Below are 24,653 nucleotides of genomic sequence, written 5' to 3'. Positions count from 1 at the left end.
TGCCTCAAATATTCCTCCACCCATTTGTTCACCTTTTCTGACTGTCCATCAGTCTCTGGATGGTAAGCAATGCTAGGTGTGAGTAAAGTACCCACTGGTGTAAATATCTCCTGCCAAAAGTGACCCATAAACTTTGCATCTCTGTCACTGACAATTTCCTGAGGGAAACCATGATGCTTAAAGTCATGTTCAATGAATTACCAAGCAACCTCCGATACTGAATACCAGGTCTTAGTGGGTATGAAATGGGCCTATTTTGTCATTCTATCTACCACAACAAAGACGTTGTCCCATCCCCTCTCTATAGAAGGCAATCCTGTGATGAAATCCATTGCTATGTGCGTCCATTTGCCCTTTGGAATGGGTAATGCCTACAAGAGGCCTGCGGGTAGCTTGCTATCTACTTTATTTTGTTAGCAAGGCAAGCATTCAGCCACGTATTTAACCACATCTCTCCACATGCCTTCCCAGGTAAAGCTCTGCTTGATTCTTTCATATGTTTTAGTGATACCTACATGTCAGCCATGGGAGGGGAGTGCATTTCTTGCAAAACCAGCTAGCAGTATTTTGAGTCTGGCACTAAATAAATCCTGTCTTGGCACCACAACAGCCCATTATGCAATTTGAAATATGGATGACCTTGACTAGAAGGCTTCTGCAAATCTGAAAATATGAGAGCTGCTTTAGAATTTTGCATATACTCTTCCTGAATGCCATGAATCCACTCCTGATATATGGTAGAGATAGCAGACAAATTGCAAGCCCACATCCTGGACAAGGCATCTGCAACCACATTTTCCTTCCCTTTTCTGTACTCAATGTCAAAATCATAGGATTGGACTGTAGCCAACCACCTCTTTTGCTTATATGACAAATTTGGCTGGGTGAGGAAGAATCTGAGTGTCCTATGATCTGTTTTCACCTTAATTTTACTTCCGTACAGATAGTGGTGCAATTTCTTGAAAGCATGCAAAATAGCCAGCATCTCTTGATCATAAACATGGAAATTGAGTTATTTAGCATCAAACTTCCTACTTTCAAAGGCTATTACCCCATGTTCCTGCCTCAGAACAGCCCCCAATCCTTTGCCACTGGCATCTGCCTCCACAATGAAAGGACGCGAAAAATCAGGGCATACAAAGATAGGTGCATGAGTGTGAGCAAATTTCAGGTCTTCAAAGCTGCGTTGTGCTTCCCTTGACCACCCAAAAACATCCTTCTTCAAGAGGTCAGTAAGAGGAGCTGCCCTCTTGGCAAATTTGTGAATAAAGCGCTTGTAGCAAGAAGCAAGACCTAAAAATCCTTTCAACTGGGTGGGATTTTGTGGCTGATGCATCCTCAAAATTTCCAGCACTTGCTTCACATGCTTAATGTGCTCGTCTATCCTTGTTGTAAATGAGGATATCATCAAAGAAAACCAACACGCATCTGAAAAGAAGTGGCTGCAATATCTTGTTCATCAATGCCTGGAAGGTGGCTGGGGCATGTCAATCCAAAAGGCATCACCTTGAATTCATACAAGCCTCATTCTGTGCGGAAGGACGTCTTGTGCTCATCTCCTTCTTTCACCCTAATTTGATGGTAACCAGACCTCAAATCTATCTTCGTGAAAAACTGAGCACCCTTGAGTTCATCCAACAAGTCATCTATCCTGGGGATTAGAAACCTGTTCTTGATAGTGGCCTTATTTAGATCCCTGTAATCAATGCACATGCGGTATGATCCATCCTTCTTCTTCACCAGAAGCACGGGAGAGGCAAAAGGAGAAGTGCTATGAGAGATGAAGTTCTTCTCAAGCAATTCGCGCACCTGTACTGCCACTTCCTTCCGCTCAACCTTAGAAAGACAATATGGGGCTTTGTTTATGGGCTTACTGCCAAGCTCTAGAACAATGGCATGATCCACATCCCTCTTGGGAGGCAATTGGGATGGCATATCAGCAAATACATCAGCAAACTCCGATAGCAACTACTGCATATCACAATCCTCAACACGGGGAATGCTACCCCTGAAATACTGACACATTCAATGCATAGAGGGCATGCTCCTTCCTGAGCTCTCTAGCTAACTGCTTGCTGAAATGACCTGCAATTTAGGAGTGGCAATGCCATACAATGTTACAGTTCTACCCTAGTGGACAAGCTGAGTGATAGGGCATTTAAATCCACGCTGATTTTACCCAAAGATTTCAGCCAATCGCAGCCTAGAATAGCATCTATTGGGCCCATATCCAGTGCCAAGAGATCCCTAGCAAATTCATAATCCTCAGAGAGCTTGATCCTTGCATCTTGGCAACAAAATTTACTGACCAAATGCTGTCCATTTGCCACCTCTACTCTCAGCCCATGATCAATCTCGGTAGCAATCACTCCCACCTTCTGTAAGGTCTTAGAATTGATGAAACTATGAGTGCTACCGCTGTCCACAAGCATGGGAACAGTCCTGCCATTAATTTGTCCTTTCAATCTGATAGTTTCAGCACTTTTGGCACCCATCAAGGCATGAGAAGAGATAGCATAAATGGCTTGCTGCGCATCCCAATAGATCTCCTCTTCGTCCACAAGAGCATTGCCATTTGCATCCTCTCGCGCAAGAAAAGGCATAGCAACCTGATGCTCCACATGAAAGACTTTAGGCCAACGGCCTCGCATGCTACATATGGGCTGAGTGTCATCGCAATGTATACCATGCATATTATGTTCATTAGCACCACCGGGGTCAAAGGGGAAATCAGCCCCCTTCATGGCTCCAACATCTAGAGCTTCTTCTACGATTTGTGCACCCTCTGAATCATCATGAGTGGCATCCAACGTCTTAGAAGCATCCATCAAATCCTCATCATCCAATATCTTAATAATCATGCTGAGTTTTGCAGTACCATTGTTACGCATTTTGCAAACTTCGCGATGCTCAAGAGTCCATTTCTCACCACACTTAAAGCATAAGTTTGCCCTCTTTCTACTGTCCATAATAGCCCTAGTGTGTTGTTTAAATTCTGATTTTTCATGTCCAACACTTGGCTTAGCTCCTGGCTTAGCATCAAATGACCTGTATGGATTAGCATATGGCATCTTGCTGCTTGTAACTGTGGGAAACCTTGGAAATGGTGTTGCTGCTGATTTTCTTTCATTCCAATCATTCACCTTAGGCTTCTTCTCAGCCGCATTTGCATTCCCATATGCATTGCCCACTGTCATCTTATATTTGTTGGCATATTTGAGCTCAAATACCTTTGTGGGTTGCACGCTCAATTGTTTGAGGGTTATGTGCCTTCACATCTGCAGCGAGAGAAGGACTTAACCCATGGATGAAACATAGCAGCTTTCCCTTTTCAGACACATCCTGCACAATCAGGGAAAGCCTCCAAAAGCACTGCAAGTACTCTTGGACCGTACCGGTCTACGACAAGGCATAAAATTCAGCCAAAGTATTGATCCAAGACAAGCGGGGATACAAATGTAGTGACCATCAATTCTTTGAAACCCCTCCAAGTGGTTGGTCTCTGAGGCGAATCCCTCATGTATCGCCACCATGTGTGGGCATAGTCCTGCATATGCATACCTGCAAAAATGATGCGCTCCTCCTCAGACTTGAGGTAGAAGTCGAAATAGTCTTCCAACTTCAGGAGCCACTCCTCCAACTCATTGGGAGCCCCTTTAAACTTAAGCACTGTGAGTTTGTCCTTGATCATAATTCTTGTGTATGTACCCTCCAGAGGTGTGGGCATCATCACGCTTGAGGTTCACATATTCGAAGAAGGGCATCTCAAGTTTGATGGCCTCAGGTAGGGCCTTATATGAACGCAAAGAATCTGCCAACATGTCATCAAAAGTAACTTGCTGCCCACCACTGACCCCCTGCTGCGTAGTAGCTACTGCCATCTGACGCACTGGCTGCGTCTCGCTATATGCGCTCATTGGCGGAGCGAGAGGTGCATGAACCCCAGGCTGGGTCTCTCTGCCAACCACATCTCTCCGAAATGATGGCATACCAAAGGGCTGCAGCAGAAAGGAGCACGTGATCCACTCTTGGGCCTACATCCTGAAAGGACAAGAGGAGTCGGGGCACTGCAGACTCAGCTCTACACAAGGCTGAACCCTAGGCTTTCTACCAAGGCAGCAAGGTGCTAAGATCTTTGGACAGAGAGTCTACATACGCTCGAGGTGGAGATCTAGAGGTACCAGAAAGATAGTAGAAGAACCTTTTGGTAAGATCAGAGGACCACGATTTGGTGGAATTCTGAATATGTCTTTTGTATTGTGTCCATAGCTTTGGACGGAAATATATTGTTTTGGTGGATTCTATATATGGCTTGCATCACTATCTATTTTGTAGGCCATTGTATGGGCTATCCCTAGGTGCCACTCATTCCTTGTTATGTGCCTTATAGGCCTAGTTATAGTCAATTAGGTCAGTTGATACTGTTAGTATATGTACCACTTAGGATAGTTAGGACACTTTGTCCAATATAGGGCATTTAGCGCTAGGGTTTTGTTATTTTGACTCTCTCTTGAGCCTCCACTCTCAGGTTTGCAGCAATTCATTATGGTATCTCGTTTTTTGCCTTCTAGAGCACATCGGGAATCCATTCCCTCAGCCATTGACAGCTTTTCCAAGCTGTTTGGCAGCCTCTTGCGCCCTCATTCTTGCTGCTCTGCTGGTTTTCTACACACCCGTGAGCATTGTGGTCTCTCCAAGCACTTCCGTCGCAGGAAGTCTGAAGTGATTGCATTTTGGAGTATCTGCTGCGAAGGAAGACCAATTTCAGAGCATCTTCTACTACACCATGTTCACACGTGTGGCACTTACAAGCTGCACAGATTCCGTACAATCTGTACGGACCTGTACAGACGCTCCAGCCAGCATTTATTGCAGATATAGCACACACGTGTGGTCCATACACCATGTACGGACTCTGTACGGAATTCTATGCAGGCATTTGATGCGGTATGGCCTGTACGGAGATCTCTGTCTGTATTTAATGCGTTTCTGACAGTTGTACGGACCTGACAACAGCATTAATGACCTGTACGAAACTGCTGTGCCAGCATTTGTACAGACTGCCTCGGAGTTCATGTCAGCCAATTTGAAGCTTTTTTCAGCCTTTTGGAGCCGTCTCGTGGTGCATGCGGTTGTTGAAGACATTTGGAGATTGTTGAAGCGATCGGGAGGCCTCTCCTTGAGCCCATTCCTTCTCTTTTGGCTTGCCCCGGGCTGCAAGCTTCCCTCCATTGGATCACTCTCCTCTCATTTCCAAGTGCTCTCCTCCTCTTGGGAGCACTTTCTCTTGCTGTAACTCTCATTTTCAGCCCTCTCTTGGCATCTCTCATTTTCATCTCCCATTCAAGGATGAATCCCTTTGCTCAAATTCGGAGCTTTTTCCCTACTGTATTTTTGGGCTACATCATTTGGTAAGCCTTTGTTGCATTGGTTCTTTCCAATTTCTGCTTCATTTGCAATTTAGAAAGGCCCCGTGTTGCCTTGGAAGGCCTCGTGTTGCCTTTTGGGAAATTTTTGCAATAGGTACACCTTGGGACAGCAGAGTCTTTTGCAATGATAAGCTTTGAACCTTGAACAAAATTTTGCCACTTGATTTTGAGTGGTTGCCTCTGATTTGCCTTTCTAGTTGATGCATTTGCTTGGATTTTCAGCACCATGACCAGCAGCATGGCTGATTTGTTTGGGATGATTGGGGCTGAGGACAAGCTTGATGGCACAAATTACCCCATGTGGTCATACATGATGGGGCATGTATTGGTTGCCAAGAATTTGTGGCACATTGTTTCAGGCTTTGAGGTCATGCCTACATGCAATGCAACTTCTGGTGCTACGGCAACCGCCTCTAGCGCTACAGGTACTGCTTCAGGCTCATCAGGTGATGGGTCTAATGCTACTTCTGGAGCAGCTGCATCTTCTACTACAAGTACTTTGCCTCCTACACAGGAGCAGATTCAGTGGGATGGTCAAGATGCCAAAGCACATGCCTTGATTGCTCTTTCAGTTAAAAGGGTCATTATCCCTCATATCCAGTCTTGCAAGACAGCAAAGCAAGCATGGGATCAGCTTGCATCCTTATATTAGGTGCGGAATGAGGTGAGGGTTGCCTATCTCCACGAGCAGTTAAAGGACTTGAAGCTTGAAGAGGGTGGTAACATGGATGTCTATCTTACCAATGTGAAGGATTTGAAAGAGCAATTGGCTAATATTGATGAGGTGGTGCCTGATTCTCAACTTGTTTCTACTACCCTTGATGGGTTGCCTGACTCTTATCAGGGCTTTGCTACTACATTGTGGTTGGTTGCACGTGGAAATGCCAACCATTATTCTTTTGACCAACCGGTTGCTCTTCTCCTTCAGGAGGAACAAAGCCGTGCAAATCACAATGCTTCTATGGCTAGTGCTAAAAACAAAGGCAAAGGCAAGGTTTCAAATGGTAAACCCCCTCATTCACATGCTGGTCACTCCCATGGTGCCTCTTCTTCGGGGGATAACAAGAAGAAGAAAAGATGTAACTATTACAGGAAACCTGGGCATGATATCTCTGAATGTAGGAAGAGAATTGCATCTGAAAAGAAGAAGAAAGAATCTGGTCTTGCAGTATTTCGTTCTCCTACTCCAGAAGATCGACATGAGTCATCTAATTTTGCACAAGACCAGCATTGGGCTTTCTTGGTTACATGTCAGTATAATCCTAATGTTCATGATGCCTACATGACAGTTTCTGATGTATCTAATGCCTGGTTCTTTGACAATGGTGCTAGCAGCACATTACTTCCTGCAGTAATGCATCATATACAGTGAAAGGCGTCGGGCAAGTTGCTCTTACTTTTGTTTCCGATGGTCTTGTCACTCTAGAGAATGTGCTTTATGTTCCAAGCATTCACAAGAACCTTATTTCTATTTCAGCCATAGCTACTTATGGGTATCAGGTTCTTTTTTATGATGTTCGATGTGCAGTGTATGATGCTACACATACCTTTTACCATGGTCTTGACATGACTGTATGGGACTATATAGACTTGATGCCTATGACAGATGCTTGGATGATGCTGGACTTGTAGATGCACATGCCTTTGCTGTTGATTCCTCTAACCATAACAGATACCCATTTGTGGCATGAGAGGTTTGGACACCTCAACTTTGGGGCTTTGGTTAAGTTATATAAGGATGGTATGATTCTAGATCTTCCCAAAATGCATATGCCTTCAAAGCATGTTTGTGAACCTTGTTTGCTTGGTAAGATGCACCGTTCTGCATTTCCCAATGATGGGAGAGTTGGTGCCTCACGCAAGCTTTATTTGGTTCATAGTGATGTTTGTGGACCCATGCGGGTTGCAGCTCTTGGGGGATTCATTATTTTGTCACATTCATTGATGACTTCACCAGGTACAATTGGATTTTCACATTGAAATCTAAATCTAAAGTTTCTACATGCTTCAGGCATTTTATTGCCTTGGCTGAGAATGAGAGTGGGCTGCAAATTGCTCACCTTAATGCAGACAAGGGGGGTGAATATATGTCAAAGGAAATTTTTTTGGCCTCACGTGGAATTCATCATCAGTGCACGGTGCCATATACTCCTCAACAGAACCCCGTGGCTGAGCACAAGAATCGATCTGTGATGGAGATGGCTAGCACTTGCCTAACAAGTTGTGGTTGGATGCCGTTATGTATGCTAATTACATTTTGAACAAATGTTCCACAAAGGCATTGAAGACCATCACACCTTATGAGGCTTGGACAGGTCATAAACCTCGGATTTCTCACCTGAGCAGTGAGGACTTGGATGCTTGGCATATGCCCATGTGCCTTCTTCGACACACACCAAGTTGGATGATAAAGCTGTCAAATGCATTTTTATTGGGTATAGCTCAGAGGGCAAGAACTACAAGCTCTACCAGCCCCACACGGGCAAGTGTTTTGTCAATAGGGATGTTGTATTTGATGAATCCTTAACTATGCCTTTGCTGGACTGTCAAAAATAGCCCATTGTTGATGCCTTAGATCTCTTTGACAGCTTGATGCATTTGTTTCCATCAGATGCTCATGATGATGTCACATCTGAGGTTGCTCCTCCTCCATCTGTTGGTCATTCGCAGCCACATGGGCCGCATGATATTCAGCCTCATTTACAGCCTGATATGCCTCAGCTTGATCAGGACATTATGCACATGGCTCTTGACCAGGAAAGAGCTGAAATACAGGAGCCCAGAAAGGTCCCCTCACTAGAGCAGCTGTCCGGAAAGTTGCAGCTTTTAAGCTTGACTTGTCGAAGACATTTGCTATGTCTGATCTTGGCCTTTTGCATTACTATCTGGGCATTCAACTTGCTAGCAATGAAGGGGGCATTTTGATGTCACAATCTAAGTATATTGGACAGGTTTTGCAGCGTTTTCAGTTTGAGGATTGCAAGCCAGTATCCACACCATTAGAGCCTGGTTTTCACGTCTCTTCTGAGGATGGCAGCACTCTCTATCAGCACGCAGTTGGTTGTTTGATTTATGCCATACGAGACCCAATCTTCAATATGCTGTCTCACTGTCATGTGCACGGATTGGTATCTGACGTGTACTAGGTACACAGAACTAGCTCAGGTTAGCCTGGGGAGGCTTAGAGCTAGGCAGGCTTGATTCTCGGGTTGAGTGGCAAGGGTACGAACTATTTATAGGTCTTCGCTATTTTTGGCGCCGGGGCCCGAGTCTATAAAAGAGGCCCAGGGGGTTCAGTTCTCAGTGTGCAGTTGGGAGCAAGTCTCGTTCCCAGGTGCCAGGTCTGATCCTGGATTGAGTCGCGGACGCGCGCCTGCATCTTAGCGTAGCCCAAGGCCCAGTGACAGATCCAGGGCTTCACAGCGCCACCTGGTGGTATGGGACACCAGGCTGGTTTGGATCTGATTGGGAGTTCGTGCCAGTAGCTCAGCTTGTGGCTCGGAGGGGACATCTTCTGATTCGGGATCACATCCCGTAGATGTCACGGTTGGGTGGTGAGCAGCCTGCTCAGTTCTGATGTTATGTGTGGTTGTTTTGCAGATCAGGGGTTTCAGGAGTGCTGGGATGTGTCAGTTGGTATCAGAGCCAACTCCTGAGGTAGGAACTTCTGATGCGAGAATTTTGACGGATTTCTCTTCCAGGTATGGCCTAAATTTCGAAATTCCTTGCTGCGTTTTTGCTGGCTACCTGGGATAGAAGGGGTGGAGAGATATCTGGAAAAGAAAGAAGAATATGAGAGAGAGAAAATCGAGATCTCTGAAGGCCTGTGAGAGAAGTCTAGAGGAAGGAGAAAGAGAGCAGAAAAGCAGGAGATGGGCAGGAAAAAGGCAGCAAGGGAGGCGGGGATGTAACGTTTAGGATGGTACGGAGTAGGCGGGGCAAGGAGAGGCTTGACAGCCTGCGCAACAGGCTGTCAACAGCCTGCGCATAGGGCTGCGTGCAGCCTGCGCAGGGGGGTGCTTTTTTCGAAAAAGCACCCCTCCAAAGCTGGAGGGGCCTGGCCTTTTTTGGAAGCTCAGCTTCCAAATAAGGCTGCCCTGCACCCTATATAGGTGAGGGCAGGGTACTAGCCTACCCACCAGCAGCCTCAAGCTTCGAGCTTTCCCCTCGAATTCTGCACCAGCCAGCCAGCCTCGTCCGTACCCTGCCTGCGCCAGCATCGCCCTGCCTCGTGCAGTCTCCTGCATCCGCCCCTGCTTGCGTCAGCCTGCGCAGCCATCGAAGGCCCTGCATCAGCCCGTACAGCCTGTACGGACTACTTTCGCCAGCCCCTGCACCTGCTGCTGCTTCAAAACTCGACTGCGCCCTGTACCTGCAGCACTGTACGGACGCCGTACAGTTACGTCAGCCCTGTACGGCCTCCGTCAGCCTCTGTACGGCCTCCGTCAGCAGCCGTACAGCCACGTCAGCGACCGTACGGCCTGCGTCAGCAGACCGTACAGCTACTCCAGCAGCACGCACATCCGGGTGGCGGGTTCGGGGAGGCCTCGGGATTCGTGGGCTTCCGATTCGCCAGATTTCAGCATCTCTTTCCGTCAGCATCATTCGGGACGGTTTTCTTCTGCTCCATCCTCCTCTGTGCTTCGTTTCAGTCAGTTATTTCTCTCCGTTTGTATTCAAATCAGATTACAGCCATGTCTGATGCTCAAAATCCCGAGTTCACCATGGGAGAGCAGGACTTGGATTACACTCCTGTGGGAGAGGAGGATCAGGGTCTCTATGACGACCTGATAACTAAAAAAGCCTTCAGTGAATTTACGACTGCTCTTGATGGCAAATTCGAGCAGGTCAATGCTAATCAATCGGGGTTGACACAGCAGCTCCAGGGGATACAAGCAACTCTCACTCTTCTGGCTAGCACTGTACAGGCACTCACGCATGTGGATGCCATGGCTTCAGTGCTAGGCCCGAATATAACTCCAGATCCTTTTCCGGGTGACCAAAAGTCAAGAACAAAGGAGGTAGTTGACACTTGGTTGCACAAGTGGCAGGTACACTTCCAATTCCACCCCTATCCAGATGAGAAAAAGATCCAACTTGCAGCAGGGTTTATGTCAGGTAAAGCCTTGCTATGGTGGAAAGAACTCCAGCCTAAGCCTGATACTTGGACAGATTTTGAGGGCATCTTCAAGAAGGAGTTCCTGAAGAAGGAGGATGACTACGATATCGTTGGCAAGCTCAAGGCCCTCGATATGTCAAAATTAAACTTGACCTTTGAAGTTTATCTTCAAAGATTTAGGGATCTGCAAACCAGGGCCACTAAAATGGATCCAGTGACCTTGTTAGGTTTCTTCGTGGATGGTTTGCCAGACTCCTACAAGTTGCAGATAAAGACAACAACAAGTGCACAGCGTTGCAGGAGGCCATGACATATGCACGCATATATGATGATACCATGGCCGGTACCAAGGCAACCACAGTTACCGATACGAGTGGAAAGAACAAACGCAAGTTCTTTCAGCATACAACTGGTATTGCGGAGATGAAGTCTATGGACAACGCCTCCAGGAAAAGCTTAACTCCAGCAAAGAATGGTAAGGCCCGTTTCCTTCGCACTCTCAGGCTCAAGCAAGAAGGCCGATGTTTCTATTGCGAGGAGCGGGGCCACACAAAGAATGAGTGTCCTAAGCGGAAGAACCAAAAGTTGGTGCTAGGACCGAAGCTCCAGGCGGGTCCACGTACCGCAGCCAAGGGAGCAAACCAAGTCACGATGACAGGTATTTCAGTAAATGTCATTACCTGCCCCCTTTCTTGTAATTGTACTTTCAATACTTCGTTGTTTGGTTCCCATGATCTTTTCCGAGTTTATGGAGAAGTTAGGGACCAACAGGTTCACATTCTCTTTGATCCGGCAGCTCTCACAATTTTGTTAATTACAAATTTGTGCAGAAGATGGGGCTGTCCACAGTACCTAGCGACCACACCTATGAGGTGCAGCTTCCAGCTGGGAAGCAGTTTTGGGATCGCAAGGTTGAAGCGCTTCCTATCCGGATTCAGGCCTACACGGGAGCTCTCACATGTTATGTTATGCATCTAGAGCATGTAGACTTGTTGATCGGGATAGAGTGGTTTAAAGCCCACAATATTCAGATCGGATGGACGGAGCATAAGCTTTCTTTTGTAGATAAGGACACCCAATTTTGTATTCAGTGTGATCAAATCCCCCCTTCTCAGGGGCCTATTGTATCTGCGATGCAGCTTCGGAATATATTAAACAATTCTCATTATGATGTCTATCAGTGTGTTTTGATTCCACTTTCTTCATTTGTTGTTTCGGTCATTAACAAGAATGAATTAAGTGTGTTTGAACACCGTGAATTGAGAATGTTGTTAGATAATTTTAAAGACGTATTCCCAGCTCAACTCCCGGAAGGTTTACCTCCAGAACGGGCAGTAGATCATCGCATAGACTTAGTCCCAGAGACTCAACCTATCAGTGTACCACCTTATAGGATGAGCCAGGTAGAGGAGGATGAGTTAGCTTTACAGCTTCAGGATTACCTAAATATGGGCTATATCCGCCCAAGTAAATCACCTTGGGGTGCACCTGTCCTCTTAAGAAAGAAGAAAGATTCTTCCTGGAGAATGTGTATAGATTATAAACGATTAAATAAAGTCACAATTAAGAACCGCTATCCTTTACCTCGTTCCGATGATTTGATAGACCGTTTGGCCGGAGCGAAGTATTTCACTAAGATTGATTTGCGTACGGGTTATCATCAAATCCGTATCTATGCTAAACACATAGATAGGACAGCATTCCGGACTAGGTATGGTCATTACGAGTTCCTCGTATTACCTTTTGGTTTGACCAATGCTCCTGCTACTTTTCAGCAGATGATGAACGATTTGTTCAGAGATTATCTGGGCAAATTTGTTGTAGTGTTCTTAGATGATATCTTGGTATATAGTAAAACGCTTGAGGATCATATAGGACACCTCCGGGTTGTCTTAGTTGTTCTAAGACAGCATAAGCTTTATGCCAAGATGAGTAAATGTGACTTCTTTATGAAGGAGATCATTTACTTAGGACACAAGATTTCTTCTGAAGGTATTAGCATTGATCTGGATCGTATCCAGAAGGTTTTAGAATGGCCTATCCCTCAGACTGTGAAACAACTTCGTTCTTTCCTAGGATTTACGGTATTTCTTCGGAAGTCAGTGCGTGATTATTCACATATCACGGCACCCTTGACCAACATATTGAAAGGTCGTGGACGCAGGTCTACCCAGCCGATCTCTTGGAATGATGCAATGAACAAGGCTTTTGAAACCTTGAAGTTTTCTATCAAGGAAGCACCCGTTCTTGCATTACCCGATCCTACCCGGCCTTATGTTTTGGAGGCCGATGCGAGTGATTATGCGATTGGGGCAGCTCTATTCCAAGAGGGCAGACCTGTAGCTTTCGAGAGTAAGAAGCTAGACGACACTCAGTATCGTTGGCCCACACTTGAGAAGGAACTTTATGCTGTAGTGTATGCTCTCAAGGTTTGGAGACACTACTTGTATGGTTCAAAGTTCCTTGTATTGACTGATCACCAGTCAATTAAGTATGTGTGTGATGGCTCAGAATTGAGAGGAAGGAAAGCTAGATGGGCAGAGCTAATGCAGGATTTTGATTTCGAAATACGTTATCGTAAGGGTTCGTTGAATAGTGTGGCGGATGCCTTAAGTCGAGTTAAGTTTGTAAATGCTTTGTCATTTACGGCAATATCCTCAGACCTATTTCAATCCTTGAGAGGGCTATACGCAACTGATAGTCATTTCAGTTCTTATTGGCAGAGAGTCCAGGATGGGAGCTCCATGGTTGACCAGGACTCAGGGATTGTGCCACCTAGGATACAGGCGGCAGGAGGTCAGTGGATGATTAGGAACGGCTTGCTGTTCCGGAATGAAAAGATTTGTGTGCCTGATGTTCTGGGAGTGTCATGATGCTCCTAGTGCGGGACATCCAGGTATACATAGGACTCTGTCTCTTGTGAAGCATACCTTTTATTGGCCTAAGATGCGTGCATTTATAGAGAACTATGTAGTAGGTTGCCGGGTTTGTCAGGTTACTAAGGCTGAACGCCTTAGGAGCGCGGGCTTATTACAGCCTTTACAGATTCCAGGTAATAAATGGGAAAGTATTTCCATGGATTTTATTACTGGTTTGCCTCGAACGCGCAAGGGTCATGACTCTATTTGGGTCATAGTCGACCGTTTGACAAAAATGGCTAGGTTCTTACCTACTAGAACAACTATTTCAGCTGTTCAGTTGGCTCACGAGTTTGTGGACCACTTGTTCAAGCTGTATGGTTTGCCATAGTCAGTGACAGGGACTCAAAGTTTACAAGTAACATTTGGACACTTGTTTTTTAGAAGTTAGAAACTACTCTAAGTATGAGTTCCTCGGATCATGCACAATCCGATGGCAGTACAGAGAAGGTCAACCAGTTGGTTGAAGACATGCTTCGGGCATATGTATCTAAGAGACAGTCTTCATGGGAAGATTATCTACCTATGATTGAATTTGCTTACAACAGTGCAAAGCATTCTAGTACAGGTTATAGTCCTTTTATGCTTATGTACGGGTTTCAACCTAAGTCACCAGTTATGGTAGGATTAAAAGGGATTCAAAATGATGCTGCTAAGAACTTCTTGCTAGATATGCAGGAAATGTTGCAGTTTGCCAAGGAGTCTATTAGAAGTGCCCAAGATCGGGACAGATTTTATGCTAATAGACATCGTTCACCCAGAGAGTTCTCTGAAGGAACGATGGTATATTTGAGAATTCCTAAGGAATCCAAGAGCCTAAGTACTGGTTTGGTTCCGAAATTATCCCCCAGATACTGTGGCCCATTCAAGGTCATTAAAAGAATTGGACCAGTTGCATATCGACTAGAATTGCCTCCTGATGTTAAAGTACATCCAATCTTTCATGTCAGTAGACTGAAAGAAGTATTGGGTGCAGATGATCAACTTGTTTCTCCTCATGAGATTATAGAAGTTACAGATTTAACTTTTATTCCTCACGAACCTGAATCTATTCTTGAATTTCGTGAGAGACAGATTCGAAATCGTACTATCACGGAATACAAGATTAAGTGGAAGGATCGTGTTGAGGAGGATGCAACATGGGAGACATTACAAAACCTCCAAAGAACATTTCCGGATTTCTTAGCGAACTCAGGAGTGAGTTCTTAGAGGAGGGGGAGTATGTCATGTGCACGGATTGGTATCTGACGTGTACTAGGTACACGGAACTAGCTCAGGTTAGCCTGGGGAGGCTTAGAGCTAGGCAGGCTTGATTCTCGGGTTGAGTGGCAAGGGTACGAACTATTTATAGGTCTTCGCTATTTTTGGCACCGGGGCCCGAGTCTATAAAAGAGGCCCAGGGGGTTCAGTTCTCAGTGTGCAGTTGGGAGCAAGTCTCGTTCCCAGGTGCCAGGTCTGATCTTGGATTGAGTCGCGGACGCGCGCCTGCATCTTAGCGTAGCCCAAGGCCCAGTGATAGATCCAAGGCTTCACAGCGCCACCTGGTGGTATGGGACACCAGGCTGGTTTGGATCTGATTGGGAGTTCGTGCCAGTAGCTCAGCTCGTGGCTCGGAGGGGACATCTTCTGATTCGGGATCACATCCCGTAGATGTCACGGTTGGGTGGTGAGCAGCCTGCTCAGTTCTGATGTTGTGTGTGGTTGTTTTGCAGATCAGGGGTTTCAAGAGTGCTGGGATGTGTCACTCACAGTTGAGCAGATATATGCACAACCCTTCTACGCACCATTGGCATGCCGTGAAACCTGTCTTCAGGCATCTCAAAGGCACTCAGCATTTGGGCCTCCTTTATGAGGCTGATTCTTCACTTGTTACGCATGGATTCACTGATAGTGATTGGGCTGGCTGTTCGGACACCCGTGTGTCACATAGTAGCAACTGTTTCATGCTTGGTACTTCATGATGAAGCAAAGTACAGTTGCTACTTCTAGCTATGAAGCTAAGTATATAGCAGCTTTTACAGCTACAATGGAGTGTGTTTGGCTCCAGAAGATACTTGCAGATCTTTATGCATGTCAGATTGCTCCTACAGGCTACGACATCTTCACTGATAGTCAGAGTGCTTTGTCTTTTGCATGGAATCCAGTTTTCCATGCTCGCACAAAGCATATTGAGGTTCATTATCACTATGTCAGAGAGATTCTGAGCAAGTGATATTCAGTTGTCTTATGTTCCCACTAAAGACAACTTAGCAGATCTTATTACGAAGGCTCTACCTCGACCTAAGTTTGCAGGTTTTTGGCAAGCTTTGAGCTTAGTATCTTTTGTGACTTGATCTGTTGTACTCTGTACAGTCATAGGTTGCTATATCCCTATAGGATGAACATGTGTAACCATGACATTAGATATTCAAGTATCTTGAGCCATGTCTAGGATACTTCAGCCCATACCATGGAGGGGGGTTTGTAGGCCATTCTATGGGCTATCCATAGGTGCCACTAATTCCTTGATATGTGCCTTGTAAGCCTAGTTACAATTAGTCAGGTCAGCTGGTACAATTAGTACATGTACTACTTAGGACACTTAGGACACTTAGTCTCGTTAGGGCATTTAGCCCTAGGGTTTTGTTATGTTGGCTCTCTCTTGAGCCTCCACTCTCAGTTTTGCAGCAATTCATTACAACATCTCATTTTTTCTCTTCTCACCTCCATTGCTTGCCATAGCCTACATGTTTGCTAGTCTACACAACACATCTATGTGAAGCACATTAAGTAAAGAAGTTTGTGATTCCACCCACACCACACACTATGTGAGCTCTTGGGCTATTCTATCAATCTTCCGCTCTACATACCCTCAGTTGGTCCATTTCTATCACCTTATCGCAAGCATAAGAGAACTTATACACGTTGAGGATTTGACCTTTATACCGCACGAACCTGAAAGAATTCTTGGATTTTGTGAACGTCAAGTTAGAAATAGGACAATCACTAAATACAAGATTAAGTGGGAGGATCATGTCGTGGAGGATTCTACATGGGAGACATTGACTAACCTTGAGAGAAAGTTTCTGGACTTTCTTATGAACTTCTTAATGGAAAGGGAGTATGTCATTTGCATGGACCGTATCTGACGTGTGCTTTAGGCACACAGGACTAGCTCAAGAAACCTGGGGAGGCTTGGGGCTAGGCAGGCGATTCTCAGGTTGAGTTGCAAGGGCACGGATGAGTTAGGGTCTCTGCTTTTTCTAGCAGCACTGGGCTCGACCCTATATAAGAAGCCCAGGGGTTCAATTTCCAATCATGCAAGGCAGAGCAAGCTTAGCTCTTCCTTACTAGTCTAGATCCTAGATCGTGTTGCAAACACGTACCTGGTTTCTAGCGTAGCCCAAGACCCAGTAGTAGATCTAGGGCCCTTGAGGGCGCCACCTAGTGGTATGGGATGCCAAGCTCGTAGGAATCTAGTTGGGAGCCGTTCTAGTGTGCCAGCAGCTCAGCTTGTGGCTCAAAGGGGACATCCTAGTCCTAGATGTCATGGTTGGGTGGTGAGCATACATGCATCCATCATCATTGTTCTATGGTTGTTTCTTTGTGCTTGTTTGCACGTCCGGATTCTCAGGAGTGCTAGGGTCGTATTAGTTGGTAAATTTGGATGAGTATAAGGAAAGGCCGAATGCCTAGAGATCAAGTTCGAGATCTCTCATGCTTGTAAAGAACATGGTGTTGACACAATGCTTCTAAGACACATTCGCGACACTTGGCACAGTATGATCCTTTAGTCACATACTTTTGATTATGTGGAGTCTTATAATATCCAAGAGATTCTCCATCTCTTGAAGGACAGCTTCCGGTCTTCGTGGAATGAGTTTTGACGTGATTTCATCCTCCAATTCCACAAGACAGTAATCCAACGAAGGAGTCTTGTTAATGTGGTGGCTCTCCGTCGCCAAACACTGGTGAAAAATTAAGCTGAAAGCTGCAAGCTGCTTAAATTCTGTCCACCATGTTCCACCACGTATACAAGGAAGGGAGATCGTTCAAAAGAAGACAATGACTGCAGGGAATGGTAGAGGAAAGGGAGGATAGCACGGGGACCAAGAATCGTACAGGAGAAAACTAATCGGCCAAGGCAGCAAAAGAATGAGAGGAAGCTGCAAGGAATCGTATAGACGCACAAACGGAGGGGAGGGACCAGGGTGGCCATGGAGAGGAGTTTTGAAGAGTGGATGAGCGCTATCAAAAGCATTATATGCTTTTAATCCCGAAAAGCAAAATCCACTATTACAAGGTGCTTTTGAATAGCCCAAAAAAACTGCTCGCATGGGACAAAAGATACAATTTAGAAGATCATTTGGCAGCCACTGTGGGGTGCAAACAAGCCACAAATAGTAAAGCTGCAAGCACAAAATCATTGCAGCAGTTCCAGCCTATATAAGTTCACTCCTAGGCGCTAGAGAGTCAGATAAAGACAGTAACAGGGATCAGCAGAGGCACGACCAAGCAGAAGAAGCCCTTAACACTTGTGTAGAGCTCAATCATTGTGTAGAACACTGAGGTTACAGAACGGGATCTGACAAAGGCATTTGGGGCTCCTCCTCCAAGCCACAAAAGACCTCGTTTGAGAGACATGCAGCAGGAGGAGAGAGAGAGTTGGGCAACACCTTATGATCTCAGATCTAGCAAGATCTGACAAAGGCATTTGGGGCTTCTCCCTAAGCCACAGAAGACCTCATTTGAAAGACATGCAGCAGGAGGAGAGAGAAGGTTGGGCAACACCATATCTAGCACCAGTGGAGCAGCATCCCGCTGTCCACATGGTATAGGTTGTTTTGTACTCATCGTTGGTCCTGTCTTTGGACTTTTATATTTAAGTTTTGGTTTCCATATTTCAATGTCTATCTTCACATCGGAGCATTGATTTTATCTTGGGCCCACACATGGTGTAGGATCCATAACAGTACATGACATTGTGGACTAGTAATCTCTTACTTGGCCAAGCAAGCAAGGCCCATTCATAGTTAATCTCTAACAGAAGATGAAAAAGCACAAAGGAGCATCAAACAAGAGAATGGAAGCAAAATAGCAGAAAACAATGATATGCAAAGCAAACATGACGATAGAATAGGATGGAAGTGAAAGTCCCCCAAAAAAACTCTGCAGCAAACAGCATGAGTACTGAAGAGTACATAAGCACAATGAGACTGGTGACTTTTCAATGCCCTCATGTGAGCTGGAGCCAATAAGTACAGCTTTAAAATGATTGGAGCAGAGAGAGCATAAAGTGCCCAAACCCTTTAAAATTAAAATGAGCACATACGCTGATGTGTATGATGTGCTGATCACATATATTATGTCAAAATAGGAATATAAACTGATAACCGAATAGCAACTGAATTCTAACACCATCCAATGAAACATTGACCGGATGCATGCTTGCATGAGATGCATGCAGCATGACACTAAAAAAGTTAAAATTTAATCCTGAACTCATCCTCCCAGAATGTAGAGCTGAAAGTTCATGAAAGTGCATACAATAAGCTTCAATGAGGCAAACAATGAGCAACATCCAGATAATTAACACAAATCTGTACTTAATGCGGATCTTTTGCTTTCGCTTCTAAACATCTTTTGCTTAGAAATGCTCATTTGGTAGAGACTAAAATGAAATTCTATAGTCTTCACAAGCAGTTGTGGTTTGAATGAACAGGATTGGACAACTACTTGATTAGCCTTCTCCTATAGTACTAGCATTTGTCACGGCTGAGTCTGCCCTTCACCTCCAGAGTGCTGACAGAAACTCAGTACAAAGACTTTTGTATAAATGAACACTCAAGTGTGCATGGGCGTGTGGATATGAGAGCATTTGTTTATACATTGGTCTACACCCACGTCAGTGGGGATGTCGTAGTAGCTAGTCCCTGCTATACATGATAGAGTTACGGTTTTCAACCTGTGAGTGACTATCACGAGATTGAAACTGTACTATTTGTTGTGTTTTCAAAGGATGAGTCTAGGCATGTTCCTGGATTCACCTAGATATATATTGATATGTTTTCTAATACTCCTCAGAGACAGAAGAAACAGAGGGCAGAATTCGCCATGATATAGACTCCAACTTTGCAAAAACAATGTACTACTACTTCTGTTTGCAAATTTCTGAGTTTAGAGAACAGGTTTAAAAAAAGAAAGGAAAGAGAGAGAGCAGAGATTTGATCTGAGACTTTCCTGGGAGAGCAAGGTGGAGGTTGACCTAATGCTAAAGACCAAAATCTTCACTCACAACCCAGAATCTGAGGATTTAAAAATATCAGAGAATTCATACATCCCCTCCCTTACAGATTTTCGTCGAAAGAATAGACAGAAACCAGACCTCGATCTTTGTGGAATGGTCCATAAGCTCCAACAGAACCATCTGACTAGCAGCTAGCTGCAATTAGAACATTTACAGCTGTTGTTTTTTCCCCATTTTTGCAGTGGAAGGGGCGAGGGGCAGAGGTGGATTGGCAGGGCGCGGTGGGGACCAAAGATTGTTCTAAAATGGCAATCTTTTTATCTTTCACTTTCAGAAACTTGCGGGCAACAAACAAAACAGGAGCTTGATGGCAGAGATTGGACTAATGGCTCCGACACAACAAAGACATTAAACTGGAGGGCTTAAAAGCCTTAGAAACAACAAAGACAAACTGGATTTTTCAACAGTTAGAAACTGGAGGATTTAAATCATCAGAGAATCCCACCTTCATGGCCAGGTCCATCAGCTCTAAGGGTACACTCTGACCAGCTGCAATGAGACTATTTACAAGCTCTCCAGCAAACCGTGCCTCCTTCTGGGTTATAAGGGTATGAGCCACCCCCTCTTTATCGCCTGCCCGTCCTGTTCGTCCTATTCGATGCACGTGACTGTCCATGTCCTTCGCAATATCAAAGTTAACCACTGCCTTGATTGATTTTATATCCAGACCCCGAGCTGCAACATCAGTTGCAACCAAGACATGATAGACCCCAGATTTGAACTTCTGCAGGACCTCCATCCGTGATGCTTGATCCTTATCTCCATGCAAGGCAGCAACCTTAAATCCCTTTTCACTTAATCGATTCTCAAGCTCTTCCACTTTAAGCTTTGTAGATGCAAACACCAGGACATCGCCTTCATCCACCATCGCTGGAAGCCTATTCAGAAGCCAAGGAAACTTTTCATCATCAGAAGGCATCACTGCAATAACTTGGGTTATGTCTTCATTGGCGCTTCCCACCTCCCCAACAGTTATTCTAACAGGATCTGATAAAATTTCCCTTGCCAGTCGTTCTACTCTCTTGGGCATTGTAGCCGAGAAGAGAAGAGTTTGTCGATCAGGCCTGATCTGACCAACAATTGACCGAATTTGAGGCTCAAATCCGAGGTCAAACATACGATCAGCCTCATCCAGAACAAGATACGTTGCTCTGAGCATTGTTAAAGCCTTCATTTTTATCATATCTATCAGACGTCCTGGAGTGGCTATGACAATCTCACATCCAGCTTTCAACTCCTTAAATTGCTCAAACTTTGACATTCCTCCATATATACCTGAAACCCTGATAGAATGAGATTTTGCAAACTTTTTTGTCTCTGTGTATATCTGCTGGGCCAACTCTCTCGTAGGCACACAAATGACACCTATAGGACCTTCACCTTTATCGAGTTCTTCCTGATCCAAAGTGTGGACAATCATAGGCAAAACAAAGGCGGCCGTTTTGCCTGACCCAGTCTTAGCAATGCCAATCATGTCCCTACCACTTAGTACAACAGGCAATGCCTGACACTGAATAGGGGTAGGCTTTTCGTAGCCCTGCTTTGAGATGGCGTTCATAAGCACAGCATCAAACCCTAGATCTTCGAATTCTCGAACTGGTCGAGGAACATCAAATCCAGATACTTTGATTGCCAATGATTGTCGATAAGCGGACACTTCTTCCTGGCTCATGCCTGCTCATAAATCAGCAAAGTCAAAATTGTAACGGCTCTACACTGAATAAAATTAAATGAAAGCGAGAAAGCTTGACATATAACTCTGCTGCATCTACGGGGCTTACAAGGAGAATAATGACACTATAATCACTACTCATTTCTGATCACCTATTTTAGGAGATTGGTAATTAACCGCAATGCTTTAGACAGACAATTTCCCGGTTCCGTACTGACCGATAATGTACCTGAGATAGAAGGCTTCTCATCGTAGAAATCTTTAGTAAACGGTTCATAGTCTATGTCGCTATGGTCCAAAGGTGGAAGGGGCTCGATCTTCTTTCGATCAACTGTGATGATAGGATTGTCATCTGAGTCATACTCAACAAGCCCCGCATCCACAGCTTTGGCAGCTGCATAAACCTCCTCATCGGAATCATAACCTGCGTGCAACGCTTCTGCAGCCAGCGACAAACCCGCGTCCCTGCGCGCATTCAAGAAGCTCTCCATGGGGTCGTCCTCTTCGTCTTCCAGGCTCTCCACTCTGGGTTTAGGGTTTGCAGGAGCGTTCTTCACCTCCTCGTGGATACCTTCCATGAAAGCATCCAAAGGGTCGATTTCTTCCTCGGGGGGGGGCGAATTGGGACTGTCGGGTCGATCCAATCCGGCCTGGGAGCGATCGATTCTGGAGGAGTGGGACTCGTCGTCGTCATACTCGATGTTGTCGAGGTCGTGATCCTCATGGTTGTCGTGAGCACGGCGGGGAGGGGAGGGGAGGGAGATGCGGCGAGGGGCTTGAGCAGGCTCGAAATTGAAGGTGGCGGGGCGACTGATTCCAAAGCCCTCGAACCCAAATTTGCGCTTCGCCATAGCTTGTGCTGTGAAGAAAGGTGCACCTCTGCACTTTGCAAAAACGAAAGAGACGATGCACGACGTACAATCAACTCGAAAATGAGCAAGTTTCCTTGCCTGGTGTAAAGGCCACCGTGATGACTGCTGACTCATCACCCATGATGACATCATCATGACACATCATCATCACCAATCCGAACAAGCGGCACCGCGTGCCGCGCGCACTGCCCTCTTGAATAGTGATTGCGAGTTGTGCAGGAATGGTCTCAAAGTGACTATGAGTTGCACAGCAGCTACACCTGTTTTTGGCCTGTCCTGGGGGGTAGGCTATAGCAACGACGATTTCTTTAGAAGAGAAAAGTACTTTTTTGGCTTTTAAAAAATCAAATTTTGTGATTGGTTGATCTCCACCATTTTCTCCTGTTTTTCTCTTCTTTCTATTGGGGGCATGTGATCTCCACCATTTCCTCCCTAGTTTTCTCTTCTTTCTATTTTGGACCTGGGCATGCCTCATGAATGATTTTGATCATTCACCTTGTTTGGAAAGTCTGCATTCCCATAGTAAAATTCACTATTAGCACGTCCGCTTTGGACGAGCATCTTACAAGGCAAGTTTTATCGTTGCTATCGCCTGCCCTAGTGGGGCAATGCTAACAAAAGCTTCCTCCTTGGGCAACCCTCTTCTGTTGCGGGAAACAATCAGAGCTCATTCCCGCGTAAGGCTCGACTAGCATATAAGCCATTCGTCTTGGCGCTAGGAGCATGGACAGGCATCCGTCTACATGCCTTGCCTACTTCGCCATTCTCCTGCAAACGCGAACAATGGGCTCTATTGTAGCTACAACTCTCACGATGAAGCTCGAGGTGCCAATGGAAACCTCTCATTTTGAGGAAGACCACCGTGACGATGAGCGCTGACTCGTCACCCATTTGTGACGATGACAACACATCATCCCCCCTGAGGTCTAGTTTAAATGCAGAGGCGCCCGCTTCAAGCCAAGTCCCCATGCATTGCTCTTGCCATGAGTTCGACGATCCCTATCGGCATTCAAGTCCCCATGCATGGATTGGCTAGCCCGCCTTGCAAATATGGGACCCACTTAAACAGATTCTTAGTCCAAGCAGTGGCTAGGGGCACCACTCTCTTCTCCCACTCTGTGACAGAATGAAGCTGGGTGGTGCACGAAGGTAGGAGTAGGCGACCTTTATCAACCCACTCATCGGCGAGACAACAATTGAAGAGCCCCGCTCAACTTCCGCCTGGCTAACTCCTTCCTTTCTTGGTTGACCTCGTCAAGATCTGAGTCTCCATGACAACATGAATGGGGAGTCAGTGTAGAGTTCGTGCCTCCTCAATGTTATACCAACTCTAGTCAATTGTGTGATTTCGTCCCGTCAAAACAGCTGCCTATCTTGGCTAACCAAAGGCAACATGATAGTGCTGCCTCTACTCCTGCGAACAAGACTTCCACCAAGTGATCCAAGAAGGGTGCCATGAAGAGAACCACACCTACTGACAGCAACTCTGACACTGCAAGGATGAAGAAAAAGAATGTAGAAGATGTGGTTCTGGTAGAAAGCAAGAGGAAGGGGTGCATGTATGCATCCAGGTGCAAAGACTTCGGAGATGTGCACGATCGAAAACATGATGCAGGCCTCCCAATAGTGCAAGGACAAGTGGGTAAATCTATCAAGGCTCTAGAACAAGATATACAACGTCAAGAGGCGACACGAGTCAGAGGCTTCTATGTTTTTTGACATGGTCAAAGAGGAGAAGACTGACCATGGACTTCCAACTGAGCACTTTTCATGTCAAGTGTGCTGCAAAATGGTTGATCCCTTCAAGTTGGGTTGTCAAGTAAATCCAAGAACCATTGTAGTCTATGGTCTGAATGGTTGCCTCTTCTTCACAGCACCTTCAAAGCATGCCTCGGCAGAGAGTCTAGCATGGATGATTCATGAACCACGATCCCTAGGAAGAGGGCTCGGTGTTTGTCAAGAGGTTGACATAGATAAGAGTTTGGCTATTGTGTTCAAGAAGGACGTCATTGAGAAAGCACATAGGTTTGCCTTATGGAGGCTTCAAGGGAGAAGCGAGAGGCTGATCGCAATGAGAGGGAGGCAAAACAAGTAGAATCACATGGAGAACATGGAAAGCAGGAGGCTTGCTACCATGGAAACAATTGTGATGGAAAATATCATGGCTATCTGCAATCCTTTGAATTGCATTGCACAAGCTAGTCTTACAAATTAGAATCCGGTGTTGGAGCCGGGGTGGGAGTCCTTATCGTCATACTCGATGTTGTCGAGGTTGTGATCCTCATGATTGTTATGAGCACAACAAGGAGGGGAGGGAGATTCGATGAGGGGCTTGAAAGTGGCAAGGCGACTAATTC

The 24,653-nt window shown here is 45.6% G+C and overlaps 1 protein-coding gene across 4 annotated transcripts in view; it reads right to left on the bottom strand.

Moving 5' to 3' along the window:
• Positions 1 to 22,336, bottom strand: part of LOC147884849 (P-loop containing nucleoside triphosphate hydrolases superfamily protein) — a 45,820-nt gene extending 23,484 nt beyond the window's left edge. For all 4 annotated transcript variants that reach the window (XM_087397429.1, XM_087397428.1, XM_087397430.1 and 1 more), the window contains exons 1-2: positions 21,654 to 22,336; positions 20,198 to 21,426 (exon numbers count right to left, since the gene is read on the bottom strand). In XM_087397429.1, the coding sequence (XP_087253555.1) occupies positions 20,198 to 21,426; positions 21,654 to 22,275 (1,851 nt within the window). In that variant the 5' untranslated portion in view covers positions 22,276 to 22,336. The remainder of the gene's footprint in view (positions 1 to 20,197; positions 21,427 to 21,653) is intronic.
• Positions 22,337 to 24,653: the final 2,317 nt, after the last annotated feature.

This window comes from Dipteris shenzhenensis, chromosome 26 (genome assembly GCF_047967505.1).
Source record: "Dipteris shenzhenensis isolate YYH24624 ecotype China chromosome 26, Dip_SZ_1.0, whole genome shotgun sequence".
Lineage (NCBI taxonomy): Eukaryota > Viridiplantae > Streptophyta > Polypodiopsida > Gleicheniales > Dipteridaceae > Dipteris > Dipteris shenzhenensis.
Note: the sequence above shows the minus strand (reverse complement) of the source record. Positions and strands in the feature narration are given on the sequence as shown.